Below are 13855 nucleotides of genomic sequence, written 5' to 3'. Positions count from 1 at the left end.
ATTCTTTTCTCCTCGAAGTTACTGTGACCTCCTGTGTCACAGTTCTGAATGCTAACTATGCACATGCATCCTCATGTATATAGTTTCAGGATGGGCTGCTAATATGGAGACCTATTGTCAATGTGATGCTTCTGCTTGTCTCAGCAGGAGTCTCTTTCACTTGCTTTGTACAAAGTCACATCTTTTCTGTCTACTCAATACAGGCCTCAGTGAATGCTGCTTGAAATTGTCCTTACCTGTGGTTCTGTCCCTCAGCTATGTATGTAAATTCCAGTGCAGGCCTAATTCTAAATATTTATTTATATTGGAAATGTTACTAGAGGGCAGTGGAATTAACAAAGGTTAACCTTTTAATACCTGAAATAAGAACATGAATTGCCAAGAAGCCAACAAACACAAATGCTAGTAAGATAGATAGAATGCTAAGAAGACTGTCCACAACTAATCAGCTGCAGAATCAAAGGCCCTCAGGCTGCGGAAACAGATCACACAGTGGACGTCCTTAGCTGAAGTCGTGAGGTATTAGCAGGAAATCATGTAGGTGTCTTGTGTAGGAAGTGGAAGCAACATTTAATACTGTTTGCATCAGCGCATCAGAACTTAGAGGCCAATATGCCCTTCTAGTTATACTTTCAAATATAAGTAAATTGCTCAAGCTCATTAGTGGAGTTTCACTGCCTCACTATTTTGTGGTCTAGACAAAGAAGTTCTTTGATTTTAATATTGATTTTAACCTACAAAATAGACAGTAAGTGATAAAGAGAAGCAGTGAATTCATGAATAAATACACAAATGACCATAGAAACGTTGCTCAAACCTACTGTTCGTTCAAAGCAACAGTCTCAGTAAGGCCTTTATGCTAGATTTAAAGATAATTTCATGCATTAGACTTTTGATTTACTAACTTCTGTAACTTTGACTACAAAATTGCTCTAAGGCCTGGTATGTTAATTATATAAATGATGGATGACTTTAATACTTCAATGTATTGTATATGTGAATAAGACTTTGAATTTAATATTTGATAGTTCCAGACACAATATATTTAAATATCAGTTGCCATTGTTATTACTATTGCTGACCTCTCCTTTTTTGCCTTTCATCACTTGTAATCCTGGCTTCATCCTTACTGCAGCTTTGCCAGTAGGCCGTGTTCCTTAACTGAACCTCTGAATTCCACTTTAGACGGCTGTCTAAGGCATTTTTGATACCTCTGAAGGCTGACAGCTTCTTCCATGCCTCTCAGTTCTGCTTTTCCCTGCATGTAGCACAGTCTGGGAGTATGCAGTATGCACACACTATGGCTATGACTGCATCAGGATGCTAGCTCCTACAGGTCATTTCTGGTTTGTGGTCTGGGACCTCTAACATCTGTGGGTGTTTTGCCTGCCATGTATGTCTGTGGATGATATGCAGGCTAGTGCCCATGGAAGCCAGAGAGGGCAATGGATCTCCTGGAGCTGGACTTACAGATGGTTGTAGATCCCTGTGGGTTCTGAGACTTGAACTTAGGTCCTCTGGAAGAGCAGCAAGATCTCCTAACTGTGGCACCATCTCTCCAGCCCCCAGGGTTTGGTTGGTTTGATTATTGAAATTTATAACATTAGTACCTAGAACATAGTCATTATTAAGTATCTCTTTAATGATTATGATTCTGAAGAACTCAAATTTGATTTTGAAATTAGTTACCTTTTTTTCTAAAATTCATTTTATCTTTTAATGCTATTCTTTTTTCTGCTTTTTTTTTAGATTCCTCAGCATTAAAAACACCGCTTTCTAAAACAAAGAAAAGGGCACGGCCCATTGTTGCTGTCGCGCAGTCGCATCTGACCTTTATAAAGCCGTTAAAAGCAGGCAAGTGTTTCCATTGAACAAAGTGTTTTGTACTTAACAGGCTGAAAAAAGAGATAGCAGGGAAATAACTCATTTAGCCTTTGCTTTGATTATATTTCACACTTCAGAAGTTTACAACTCTGCAGCAAGAAGTGAAAGCAAATACTGTTCAGTTTTTAAAGATGATTTTGCTAGTGCAAAAATCCTTTTGATCTGTTTTAAAAAATAATTTAAAGGAAAATGTCTTATGTAGTAATTGAGTATATTCTTAGCTATTCCTAGACACCCAATGCCATTTGCTGCAAAGAACATGTTTTATGATGAACGCTGGAAGGAAAAGCAGGAGCAGGGCTTCACTTGGTGGCTAAATTACATATTGACGCCTGATGACTTCACCGTGAAAACGCATGTCTCTGAAGGTACGCGAACTATACATCCTGTGTTATATTGTACTTAATGATGATTTGCTAGCTCATTGTCGTACTATTTTTAGGATTGTACAGAAAAGTTATGTAGTTCTGAGGATCCTGGAAGCCAATTCATGAGGAATTTAAAAATGTTCTAGTTCTTATTTTGCAGGAAGAAGTGAGTGTGGACTGGGAAAGACTTGGAGGGGTCTCTTGTGGAAGAGACGGTAACAGATCAGGCTACTGTAGGTTGCCTTGTGACGTGGTTTCCTCGCTGTGCTTGCAGACAGATGCTGTTTTGACTCTCAGAGAGACTTCCCTAGGTTCTGTCCTTTAAAGGGCTCTTTGAATTACATCCTTTCTGCCATGGTGCTTCTTTGTCTTCAAAAGGAAGTAACCTCAAATTTCTAGTGTTTGTTTTTCTTAAGATACAATGTGTTTTATGAAAGTTTCAGATATACATGGGAAGAAAGCTCAGTCGGCAAAGAGTTTGCTGCGCAAAGCATGAGAACCTGAGTTCAGTTCCTGGAAGCCACACAACAGCAGCCCAGAGCGTGCTGGCGTGGTATAGATGGGCAATCCACGGGCTTTACTTGTCCGTTAGCTTAGCCTACTCGGTCAGCTCCGGGCCAGGGGGAAACCATCTCTAAAATCCTTAAGAAGGTAGAGGACACCTGAGAAGTGGTCCCCCAGATTGTCTTCTTGTCTTCAACATGTACACAGGCCCATGCATATAAGCTCACACACAAAATTCACATTATGTCATAATTCAGTTAACTCGTAATCCTGAGAACTGTGGCTTTGAACCTGTGGTTGCGACCCCTTTTGCTTGAAAGACCTTTTCACAGGGGTCGCATATCAGATATCCTGCCTATCAGAAATATACATTACAATTCATAACAGTAGCAAAATTACAGTTATGAAGTACAGAGAAAATAATTTTATGATAGGAGTTCACAACAAAGTGACGAACTGTATTTAGCCATACTAAAGGATAGTACCATAGGAAGGCTGAGAACCTTCAGAGCGTACCTTTTATTCATTCATAAGGAGATAGAGGCAGAAACTTGCTGGGAGGTCATCTTGCTTGTTTGGGTTAGAAAGGCTGATGTTTGAGGTTGTGCGTGAAGTTGATGTGAAGAGGTTGCCCTGGTAGGCACTCTGTAGACATAGTGTGGTCAAAGGTCCTTAGTGAGCACTAGATGATTGTTAGAAACTCAGGAGAGGATTGGAGGGGGAAGCAAATAGGCCTTTTTGAGCGTCTACCTTACCTTGCATCCAGTTGCTGGCTTTAGTAAGGTGTCGAGATGCTGCGTAACCAGAAGCGTTGCCCTCTGTCTATCCAGTAAATGCTGCCACCCTTGTCTTGGGAGTGGAGAACCAACACAAAGCCAGTGTCCCGAAGGCACCTACCAAGGATGAAGCTTCGCTCAGAGCCTACACAGCCAGCTGCAGGATGAACAGACTGCGCCGCACAGCTTGCTCCCTGTTCACTTCCGAAAACATGGTTAAAGCTATCAAAAAGCTTGAAATTGAAATTGAAGTTGGACGGTTACTTGTACGGAAAGATAGACACCTCTGGAAAGATATTGGTAAGCTTATAGACATCTCAAGATTCATTCTTTGAAAATATTGTAAAGCGTTTTGCATTACTTTTTATCAGATCTGCTATATAGCAGATTTCCAGAATTTACTTCCCTTAAATAACAAAGCTTTGTAATTTTTTTAGCCAGCATCTTCCAGTCTCTGTCAGTCACTATTCTCTGTTTATGTGGGCGTAGAGATTTTCAAAAGATACCTACAAGTTGAGATTGTGTGGAATTTGTGTTTCCCTGGCTTGTTTTAGTTAATGTCCTTCAGGTTCATCCATGTCATTAGAAAATGGCAGGACTTATCTTTCTTTAGAGTAGATTAATATGCCTCTGTGTGTGTGTGTGTGTGTGTGTGTGTGTGTGTGTGTGTGTGTATCGTATGTCTAGGTCTGTATATGAGTAAAGTGTGCTTCCTTTATCCATTCATCTGCTATCGACAGTAAGATAGCATCTGTTGGATGACATGAATGTTGATGCAAAAAACATGGGATTACCTCATCTAGATACTGATTTCAGCCCTTCCCATACACCGCCAATGAGATGCCGCATTTCTTTGCTTAAAATCTGTCATATATGAATGTGATCCCGTGTTTAAGAAATTTAACTCATTGTTTCTGTTTTGTACTCTGTCATCTCTGAAGAGGTTTATTTATTGTATCTGTTTAGTAATATGCAGCTAATTTTTTTTTAACCTATGTTTCAGGACAACGCCAGAAAGTCCTGAATTGGCTGTTGTCTTATAATCCACTGTGGCTTCGAATTGGCCTGGAGGTAAGTTTTCAGTTATTAGAAAACAGTTATTTTAAAGATTACATGCTTTTAGTCTAATACGATCTTATAAAATATGTTTTTTGCTTAGAAAAGTTAAGTCATTTGGTTGACTTGATTCATCGTTATTTCAGTTTTTTTTTATTTTTTTCATTTTATGTTTTTGTTTTTTGTTTTTCGAGACAGGGTTTCTCTGTGTAGCTTTGGAGCCTGTTCTATAACTCGCTTTGTAGACCAGGCTGTCCTCGAACTCACAGAGATCCACTGCCTCTGCCTCCCAAGTGCTGGGATTAAAGGCGTGCACCACAATAGAGTAGTCTTGAACAGAAAGCCGTAAACTGTGCTAGTAATTAGATTCCGAGAGAACTAATTCTAACAGATTGCACGATAGCGCCACCTCGTGATAGCAGCATTGCATGACAACGACATTGCTAAAATGTTTATTCCAGTTGCTACCCTCTCCTCATTATTATATAAATCACACATCAGCTGACTCTGCTTCCTATGTCAAATAATAATTTTGGAGTCTCATTTGAAGTAAATGATGTCCCCCTTCTCCAAATTTGGGATCTACACTTTTTTTTTGTGGTGAAAGATGTGAACAAAATTACTAGACAAAAATTTGCAATGCCTTTATCAAATTCATGCTTTAAATTAACCTTATTTATTTTTAAACTTATCTTAGGTTATACATAAAATATAAAACTATTACATGGCGCTGTGTTGTTTTGTTTTTATATATATCATATATATATATTAATATATATTTTATACAATGTGTATATATATACATTATATATTGCCTCATTAATCTTTAATATCTATTTCTTCAAGCATTTATCATTTCTTTATGTTGAAATTTTCAAAATCCTTTGTGGAATTTGACTGAAATGTCATCATTGTTGCTGTTAATAACCGTCGTCACCCTGCTGTGCCGCCGCAGCCCAGAACTTCTCACTCCAGCCTAATGACCTTGGAAAGCTGCCCAGATGTATTTGTATCGCTTCCATCCACGTTAAATTGATCACAGAATAATATCTGTCCAAGCATAGCCTGGCAGGAGTAACTGAGCCAGCAATGGGCAGTGGGAATGTGCAATCCTTTCCCAGGGAAAGGGCATAGTGGTAATTGCATCCTAGTACATTTTATTTTCTTCCAGACTTTGGGATTCTGCAAATAGGCATGGTATTTGATGATAGTACAAAAGCTTCAAACACCAAAAATTAAAAAATATAGAGATCAACTTCTCTATTGTTGACTGTGATCAGCATTACTACTTTTCTCTGCTTTTATCTTTCCATGTATTTCCATGTAGGTTTACAAAATATAATTCGTTATATTTGTAGTTTTTTCTTATTGTTTTGAAAATCATCAGTCAGCATGTTAATGTTAAACTAATTTCACATTTGTAGTTAGTTATGGGCATACCTTTATTTCTTAATTATTAGATTATTTATAGATAATTTCACATTAATGATTCTAAACATTTAATTTGGTTTCTGTTTTATTTTAATGGCATGCTTCTTAAAACAGTTATTAAATTTGAGCAGTGTGCCTATACTTTGTAAGTCTTTAGCTGAGAGAAAGTTTTCTCAGATGATGAACCAGTTTGTTTTGAAGTCTGTTGTACACACTAGAAATGCACGCAGCTTAAGGACATGACTTAGCGGCCCTGTCTCTCTGCTCTTTCATATTCCTTAGACGGCTGCAATCTGCTCTTCCCCAACGGCTTCCTCTTTCTTCTCAGGGTTGGTGTGACCCTGGCCTGGCCTTGTCTTCTCTTTGCAGACAGTTTATGGTGAACTGATCCCTCTGGCAGACAGCAGTGATGTCACAGGGCTGGCTGTGTTCATTCTGAATCGCTTGCTTTGGAATCCCGATATAGCAGCTGAGTACAGACACCCCTCTGTTCCTCTCCTGTTTCGAGATGGTAAGTATCTCTGCATACTTTGCAAAATGCCTTGCCCTCGTCTCTCCCTGTTTGCATTTTACTTCTTCAATTTGACTGGCTTCTCTTTTACCCTCATTCCTTGTTTTTCCTCCATCACTATTTATAACTCTTGTCTTCTCCACCCACTGACTCACCCTAGTGTGTTGTATGTACTATGGGGACTGCACTTGTTTTAGTTTGCTGTTAACTATATAGCACAGAGGATGACGCTTGCATGTAGTCGTAGGCGTTCGTTAAATAGCTGTTGAATAATGTAACATGTGGGAGCCATCTTGTTGGGGTTTCTGTTCCGCCCGGTACCCCACAGCCAGTAAGCCCCAAAGAAAATCACAGAGATTTCCGTAAGTTATAAAATTGATTGGCCCATTAGCTCAGGCTACTTATTAGCTCTTATAACTTATGTTAGCCCATTATTTTTGTCTATGTTAGCCACACGGCTCAGTACCTTTCTCAGCGGGGCAGCTTACATCTTGCCTCTCTGGTAGTCTGGGCAGAACTGCAGAGGGAGCTTCCTGCTTCCCAGAATACTCCTGTTCTCTTTGCTCCACCTCTACTTCCTGTCTGGTTTTCCCGCCTATACCTCCTGCCTGGCCAATCAGCATTTATTTAAAACATGATTGACATAACATAGACAATTCTCCTGCACCAGACAGAATAAGACCAGTTAAATGTCTTTGCTGTCACTGTGTTGTCTATTCCATGGGTTGGACATATTAAATAGTACCTGTCCATAAAAGTATTTGATAGACTCATGCCTGTAAGTTACTAAGAAAAAGTACATGGAGATTTAGGTATGCTTACTACTATTTTTGCTGACATGTTTGTCATTGCCTTTCATGGATAAACTTAATTTTTTGTTTGCTTGTACTTTAAGGTCATGAAGTGGCTTTGTCTAAGTTCACATTGAAAAAATTACTGTTGTTGATCTGTTTCCTTGACTACGCTAAAATTTCCAGACTTATTGATCACGACCCTTGTCTCTTTTGTAAAGATGCTGAATTCAAGGTATCATTCTTTCATTTTCCTTGTAAAATGCTTTCTTGTTGCAGTGGTATGTTTTTTTGTCATAAGAATGTTCGTGTTCCTTGAACACATTCTGAAGTGGAATAGGAATGAGAATCTGTGTATTCACTCTTTCTTTATTCCTTTTTCCTGCATAAGGCTTAGTTTATCCATATATACACGTCTCATTGTTGTCTTCTTGTAATGTTCTTGTAGACCTCAAACCCCCAAACTTAAATTGCCAGATTTAGTTGAATGACAGTTTCCATTCATTTTTACTTTTAATTTTGGTTTGAGAATAAACTAGACTATGCTGCTGCAGAAGTAACTTTGTAGGAAGTATCTTCAAGTCATAGGTTAATTGTGAATAGTTCTTCACAAGGTCTTCAATTGGAAATATGAATTTGCATTTGCCTTGGTCATAGGCAATCTCTTTATACTGCTCCTCATATTATTTCTGTAAGCACAGAATGATTTGAAGATTTGTTATCATAAATACAATTATAATATTGAAACATAATTCTTGCTCCCTGTTTATAGGCTAGTAAAGATCTTCTGCTAGCCTTTTCACGAGATTTCCTAAGTGGTGAAGGTGACCTTTCTCGTCACCTTAACTTATTGGGATTACCTGTGAGCCATGTTCAGACAGCACTTGATGAGTTTGATTTTGCTGTCACAAATCTTGCCGTGGACCTGCAATGTGGGGTGCGCCTTGTGTAAGTATAAGTTACGAATTTACTTAATGCACTAGGCTAATTTTGTTTGTTAAAGTTTCATTTTCTGTCCTGATAGTCTATCATATAATTCATGATTTAAAAAAATGCCTGAGATTTATCTTTTAGAAAAGTGATATATGACTTATATCATACATTTTTGTTATCTTTGCTGTTATGGGACTAGGATCTGTGGATGGGAGCTACCAATGTCTAAGAATAGTAGCCATGAAACTGACTTAATATTGTATACTTAATAACATTTTGTGTTAGCAATGCCTTTGTGAGTTCCTTATTTTTTTATGCTGGTTTTAATTGTATTCAGATTCTTATTTATGATAAAGTGAATAATAGAGATACTATCAGGAGTTAGATATCAAATTCTGATGTATCTCTTTTAGGTACTTAGATATTTTCATTTGATTTGGAAACTGATAATATATTTCAGCTTTCATCTTGCTTCTGTCATTACTTGCTAGCTATGTGACTAAGTTTGCTTAACCTTAGTACCTTCTGTGAAGAAAAAGACTAAGAACAGTTAATGCTTAATTATGAGTTTCACTTGATGCAAAATAAGAGAAAACAAGTACTTGCTTGGTATGTGGAATATGCATATCTTAATACCTGCTGCACATTTTCCTCCTGAGCTCGTCCCCTCCTTCTGTCCTGCTGTGTAGAACTCTATTGGTTTGCTCACATATGCATAAGACTTGCATTTTTCTTTCTCATGTATTTGTAGACTACTAACCTCCAGACTTAAAATGAGAAATAATTCCACTTGTTAAGTGAAACAATGAAAACTTGGAAGAGTTTCTGGGAGTCATTTTGTCCTTCATATGTTTATGGTTTTGTGACTTATGTGGGCAGTAACTATTTTAATGAACTTTTTCTTGGACACTTATGTAGAAGCTTCATTGAAATTTTCTTTCCTGCTAGGCGAACTATGGAACTTCTCACACAGAACTGGAATCTGTCCAAGAGACTCAGGATTCCTGCCATAAGTCGCACCCAGAAGATGCACAATGTCGATATTGTCCTACAGGTTCTCCAATCACGAGGGGTCCAGCTAACTGATGAGCATGGTAAGAGTGAACAGGGATAAAACTCAGTGTCCTTGCTGAACCTTAGTGTGTGCACACATTGTGCTAACGGACTCCCTTTCTCCTGCAGGAAACACCATCCTGTCTAAGGATATCGTGGATAGGCACAGAGAGAAAACTCTTGGGTTGCTTTGGAAAATAGCATTTGCTTTTCAGGTACTGTGTGTTTGGCACACTTTTTTGTGTTCTATTTTGAATGCTGACTACTAAAATTATTTTTGATGAAATGAAGAATAGCGCTAGTCTCTGTCAGGTTTTGTACTTTATGCTAGGGACTGTGACAGCTGCTTTATGTCTCCCAGTTTAACCTTTTATACTATGGACAGTGTAAATATTGCTTCTTCCCTCATAAAAGAACTGAAGCTGAAATTTCCATCTTAGAAGAAATAGAGCTAAATGTACAACCCAGACTTATGTAGACACAAATTCCATATTTGTTAGTTGTAAGTCTAACCTTTAATGGCTGAGCCGTCTCTTCAGCCCCAAATTCCATATTTTTAACCACTAAACATTTCTGTCATTTATGTGTGGAAACTACTTGCTGTTAAAAATATAGAGATTTTGTGCTAAAATGTGTATTTTAGGTAGTTTTTGTTGGATTTAAGAAAAAATCCTCTGTGTGTGTGTGTTGTATATAAGTTTGTGTGGAGAGGTAAGACAATGGTGGATGTTTTCCTCAGTTGCTTGCTTTATTTTCTGGTACAAGGTTATTTACTGAACATACGGCTCACAGAGTTTTTTGGCTACACTGGCGGGCCAGCAAGTCTGTCCCGCCCCCTAGCATGGGGTGACATGTGCTGCCACACCTGACTGATACGTGGGTGCTGATGGTCCAGCCGTAGGTCTCATGACTGTGCGGTGGGCCTGTACCTTCGGCCACTTGTGTTAATATTTCTGATTAGGCTGTTTCTGTTGTTTGTTTCTTTGTTTTTCTATCTTCTGCAGTTTCTTTATGTAGAGACAGTTATTTTAGTTTTTGAGGGTTAAAAATGAATTATGAAAAACATAACAATGTAGTTAACCTTTTTGTACTTCTCAGGTGGACATTTCCCTTAATTTAGGTCAGTTGCGGGAAGAAATTGATTTTCTAAGACACACGTACAACATAAAAAGAGCAATGTCTGCCCTGTCGTGCCGTTCTAAGGCTGTTACTAATAAGCAAAAAGACAGAAGAAGCAGTGGCTCTGCTGAACACTGCGGTGACAGTGTGAGGTTGTTGCTGGACTGGGTCAATGCCGTTTGTGCCTTCTATAGCAAACAGGTCAGTCTTTCTGCTTTTGTTTTAACGTATTTCAAATCTTGGCTAAAGTCTAATGAATGCATAATAAATCTCTTTCTGTTTCTTAAATATTTGGTACGCATGCATATACACACACATACTATGCACATTCAGTATGAGAATGATTATCATCTTGTAGTCTATATAATCTGTTATACAATTATCAATTTAACAGTACACAATAATCACAAGAAATATAAAAATCTTGCATTATATTTCCAAATATATGCTAATATAAAAATGTTACATTTTCTTCTATGCTAAATTTATATTTTAATCCATATATATCACAATTTATTTATATACACACATCCACATATATATACACACATTTGAAACAAAATCAGAAGGGATTGTAGAATAGGCGGGACAGTAATAGTTGGGGGAGAAATGGCTGAATAGGCTACAATAATATGTTCGCAAAATTAAACAAAAATTTGGTGGAAGATACTATATAGGAATGAGGCATGGATATCCTGACCTTACTATACAGTAACATCCGAAGAAACATCATGCAGAAAGGAGTAACCGACCTTGGTTGAGTTTTTATAATAATTGGTCTGATTGATATTTTCTATGATACATCCTTTTAAGTATAAATACTTGAAGAACTTTCCTGCATACATTCAAGCTCCTTGAAGAGGCATATTAAACCACACAGTGCAGACTGTATGTTACTGGGAACCTAGCTAGCTGTATGGGTGGCTGTGTTTTATCAAATCCTGTAGCATTAAAGATGTGACTAATCATTTCTTATGCATTTAGTAAGTAGCTGAAGCGTATTTCTGTTTCTGAAATCAATACTGGCAGTTTGTCTGGTTGCTCACTGCAGGTGCTGAGGCGCTCATTCTAAGCTGAGGTCAAATCATGACACTGCCTTCTTGCATCTTCTCTCTCTGTCTTTTTCATGGTCTGTATGCTTTTGCAGTGTTTGATTTTCCTGTTTAAAATGGTCCTCAAATGTAGTGCTAAAGCACTGAGTAGATTCCTAAAGGAAGACTGTCATATTTCAGATTGACCACTGAATTTATCAACTTCGTGTTGGCATCCTTTGCAGTGGGCCATAAGGATAATGTCACTTCATTCTGGAAACATGATTGATGGAAATGTAGGAATTTAACCAGATTTCTACATGAAGAGATTGGTTCACATTTTCCCAAATTTAGTGTTCATGAGTAATGAGGATTGACTATAATTTGTGTGTGTGTGTGTGTGTTTTCGAGCCAGGGTTTCTCTGTCCTAACTGTCCTGGAACTAGCTCTTGTAGACCAGGCTGGCCTCGAACTCATGGAGATCTGCCTGCTGAGAGCTGGGAATAAAGGAATGTGCCATTAGACTATAGTTCTTATAGTTTCCCAGTGCCTGCCCTAATAGATGACTGCACTGGGTGGCTTAACACACAATTTTATTCTTTCAACAGTTGTAGAGGACAGAAGTCTAAAAGCAAAGTGTTTGCCAGTCCATAGTCTCATGAAAGGCCATTACTCGCTGCCTTTCTCTTTTGTCCTGGTACAAGGTAGCCTTCCTGTTTCTTCTTTGGCTTGAAACTTTATTAGTTCAGTCCCTTCCTTTGCCTTTACACAGTGTTTGGTGTTTCAAATAAAGCCATATTCTGAGGTTCTGGGAAGGGTCATGATATTTTGAGGGATGCTGTGTAACCAAGGACAATAATACCTGTAATCAAACCCTACTTTTGAACTGTTAATTAAGAACTGAAAATTTGATTATGACTAATGTTAATGCTTTCCACATTATCAAATTAATATTCTTTTAGTTCCTATAAGGAAATAAAAGGCTAGCATATATTTATTCTAGTGTCTAACTAGAAGTGATCACGTCTCTGGTATTTGCATGCAGGTGGAGAATTTTACAGTGTCTTTCTCCGATGGCCGTGTGCTGTGCTATCTGATCCACCACTACCACCCGTGCTACGTGCCTTTTGATGCTATATGCCAGCGCACTACTCAGTCCGTGGCCTGCACACAGACTGGTTCAGTGGTGTTAAATTCTTCTTCTGAGTCTGACGGAGGTTGTCTGGACCTGTCTCTTGAAGCACTTGATCACGGTTGGTCCCTTTGGTTGGGTTCAGTATGCTCCTGCTCTGCCGGGTCTGTTAGCTACAGTCATGTCTTTGTCACTTGTCTATGTAATAGAAAACACTCCAGAGCTGTACAAAGAACTTCTAGAAAATGAAAAGAAAAATTTCCATTTGGTGAGATCTGCAGCTCGAGATCTTGGAGGAATACCTGATATGATTCATCTTGCAGACATGTCAAATACAATTCCAGATGAAAAGGTCAGTGAATGATTTCTTCATAATCACTGTTTTGTTTTGTTTGACAGGGTTACTTTGGGTAGTCCTGACTGTCCTGGAACTTGCTCTGTAGGCCATGATGGCCTCAAACGCAAGAGCTTGCTTCCATCTCCTGAAGGATGGGATTAAAGGCATGCGCCACCACGCCCAACTGATAGTCACTCTTAATGAGACTCAGAATGGTAGTGAGCCATAGTTCCCTCCTGACCCTCTGTTTTCCTCTTTTGTATTTTTCTTAGGTGGTTATTACCTATTTGTCATTTCTTTGTGCAAGGCTTTTGGATCTCCGTAAGGAAATAAGAGCTGCCCGACTTATACAAACAACGTGGAGAAAATATAAACTACGAAGAGACCTAAAACACCGTCAGGTAATTGTGGAAAATGAGAGCAGTGTTGTACAGAAGTCCCGTGAGTTTTACAAATACATATAGTTGAGATAAGCTTATTAATTACATGTAGTTTTGGGATGCAGAAATACAAATATCTTCCTCCTGCTCTCCTCGTAATCCACTGTAGGTCATAGATAACTTCTCTGCTTGTAAGTTTGGGAAGAATAAACTTGGGGTACTTGCCTCACCGCTTCCCTTTTCCTACTGTAATCTACCCTGCATCTAGAGTCTGAAACCGTGTCCCAGTGTCTAGGTTTTGCTTTGCATGCCTGTGTTCTGGTGCTGCCGGGCCTTGAGTGTCAGCTCTGCAGTGGCCTTCACATCCAGTCATGTTCACAGCCAAGGCGAGCCATCAAAATGGCTACTTTAAAAAAAGTTCTCATAGTGCTGGTTGCATTTTATTAGTTATTCTGATCACTTCTTACTTTCTCCTGCTGGTTGTGTTCTCTTACAAGATGATTGTTATAATTTTGGATAGGGAGAGAGAGACACGCCATCATGCGACAG

The 13855-nt window shown here is 38.6% G+C and overlaps 1 protein-coding gene across 1 annotated transcript in view; it reads left to right on the top strand.

Moving 5' to 3' along the window:
* Positions 1-13855, top strand: part of Aspm (assembly factor for spindle microtubules) — a 42944-nt gene that overhangs the window by 6508 nt on the left and 22581 nt on the right. Inside the window, exons 4-16 of the mRNA XM_048430965.3 lie at positions 1750-1854; positions 2106-2252; positions 3587-3832; positions 4536-4603; positions 6389-6530; positions 7426-7556; positions 8094-8269; positions 9203-9348; positions 9437-9522; positions 10406-10627; positions 12503-12710; positions 12799-12941; positions 13199-13327. Of these exons, the coding sequence (XP_048286922.3) occupies positions 1750-1854; positions 2106-2252; positions 3587-3832; positions 4536-4603; positions 6389-6530; positions 7426-7556; positions 8094-8269; positions 9203-9348; positions 9437-9522; positions 10406-10627; positions 12503-12710; positions 12799-12941; positions 13199-13327 (1949 nt within the window). The remainder of the gene's footprint in view (positions 1-1749; positions 1855-2105; positions 2253-3586; positions 3833-4535; positions 4604-6388; positions 6531-7425; positions 7557-8093; positions 8270-9202; positions 9349-9436; positions 9523-10405; positions 10628-12502; positions 12711-12798; positions 12942-13198; positions 13328-13855) is intronic.

Source organism: Myodes glareolus, chromosome 5 (genome assembly GCF_982192425.1).
Source record: "Myodes glareolus chromosome 5, mMyoGla1.1, whole genome shotgun sequence".
In the NCBI taxonomy this organism is placed as follows: Eukaryota; Metazoa; Chordata; class Mammalia; order Rodentia; family Cricetidae; genus Myodes; species Myodes glareolus.
The sequence above is the reverse complement of the archived record's forward strand: the minus strand, read 5'-3'. Positions and strand labels throughout refer to the sequence as shown.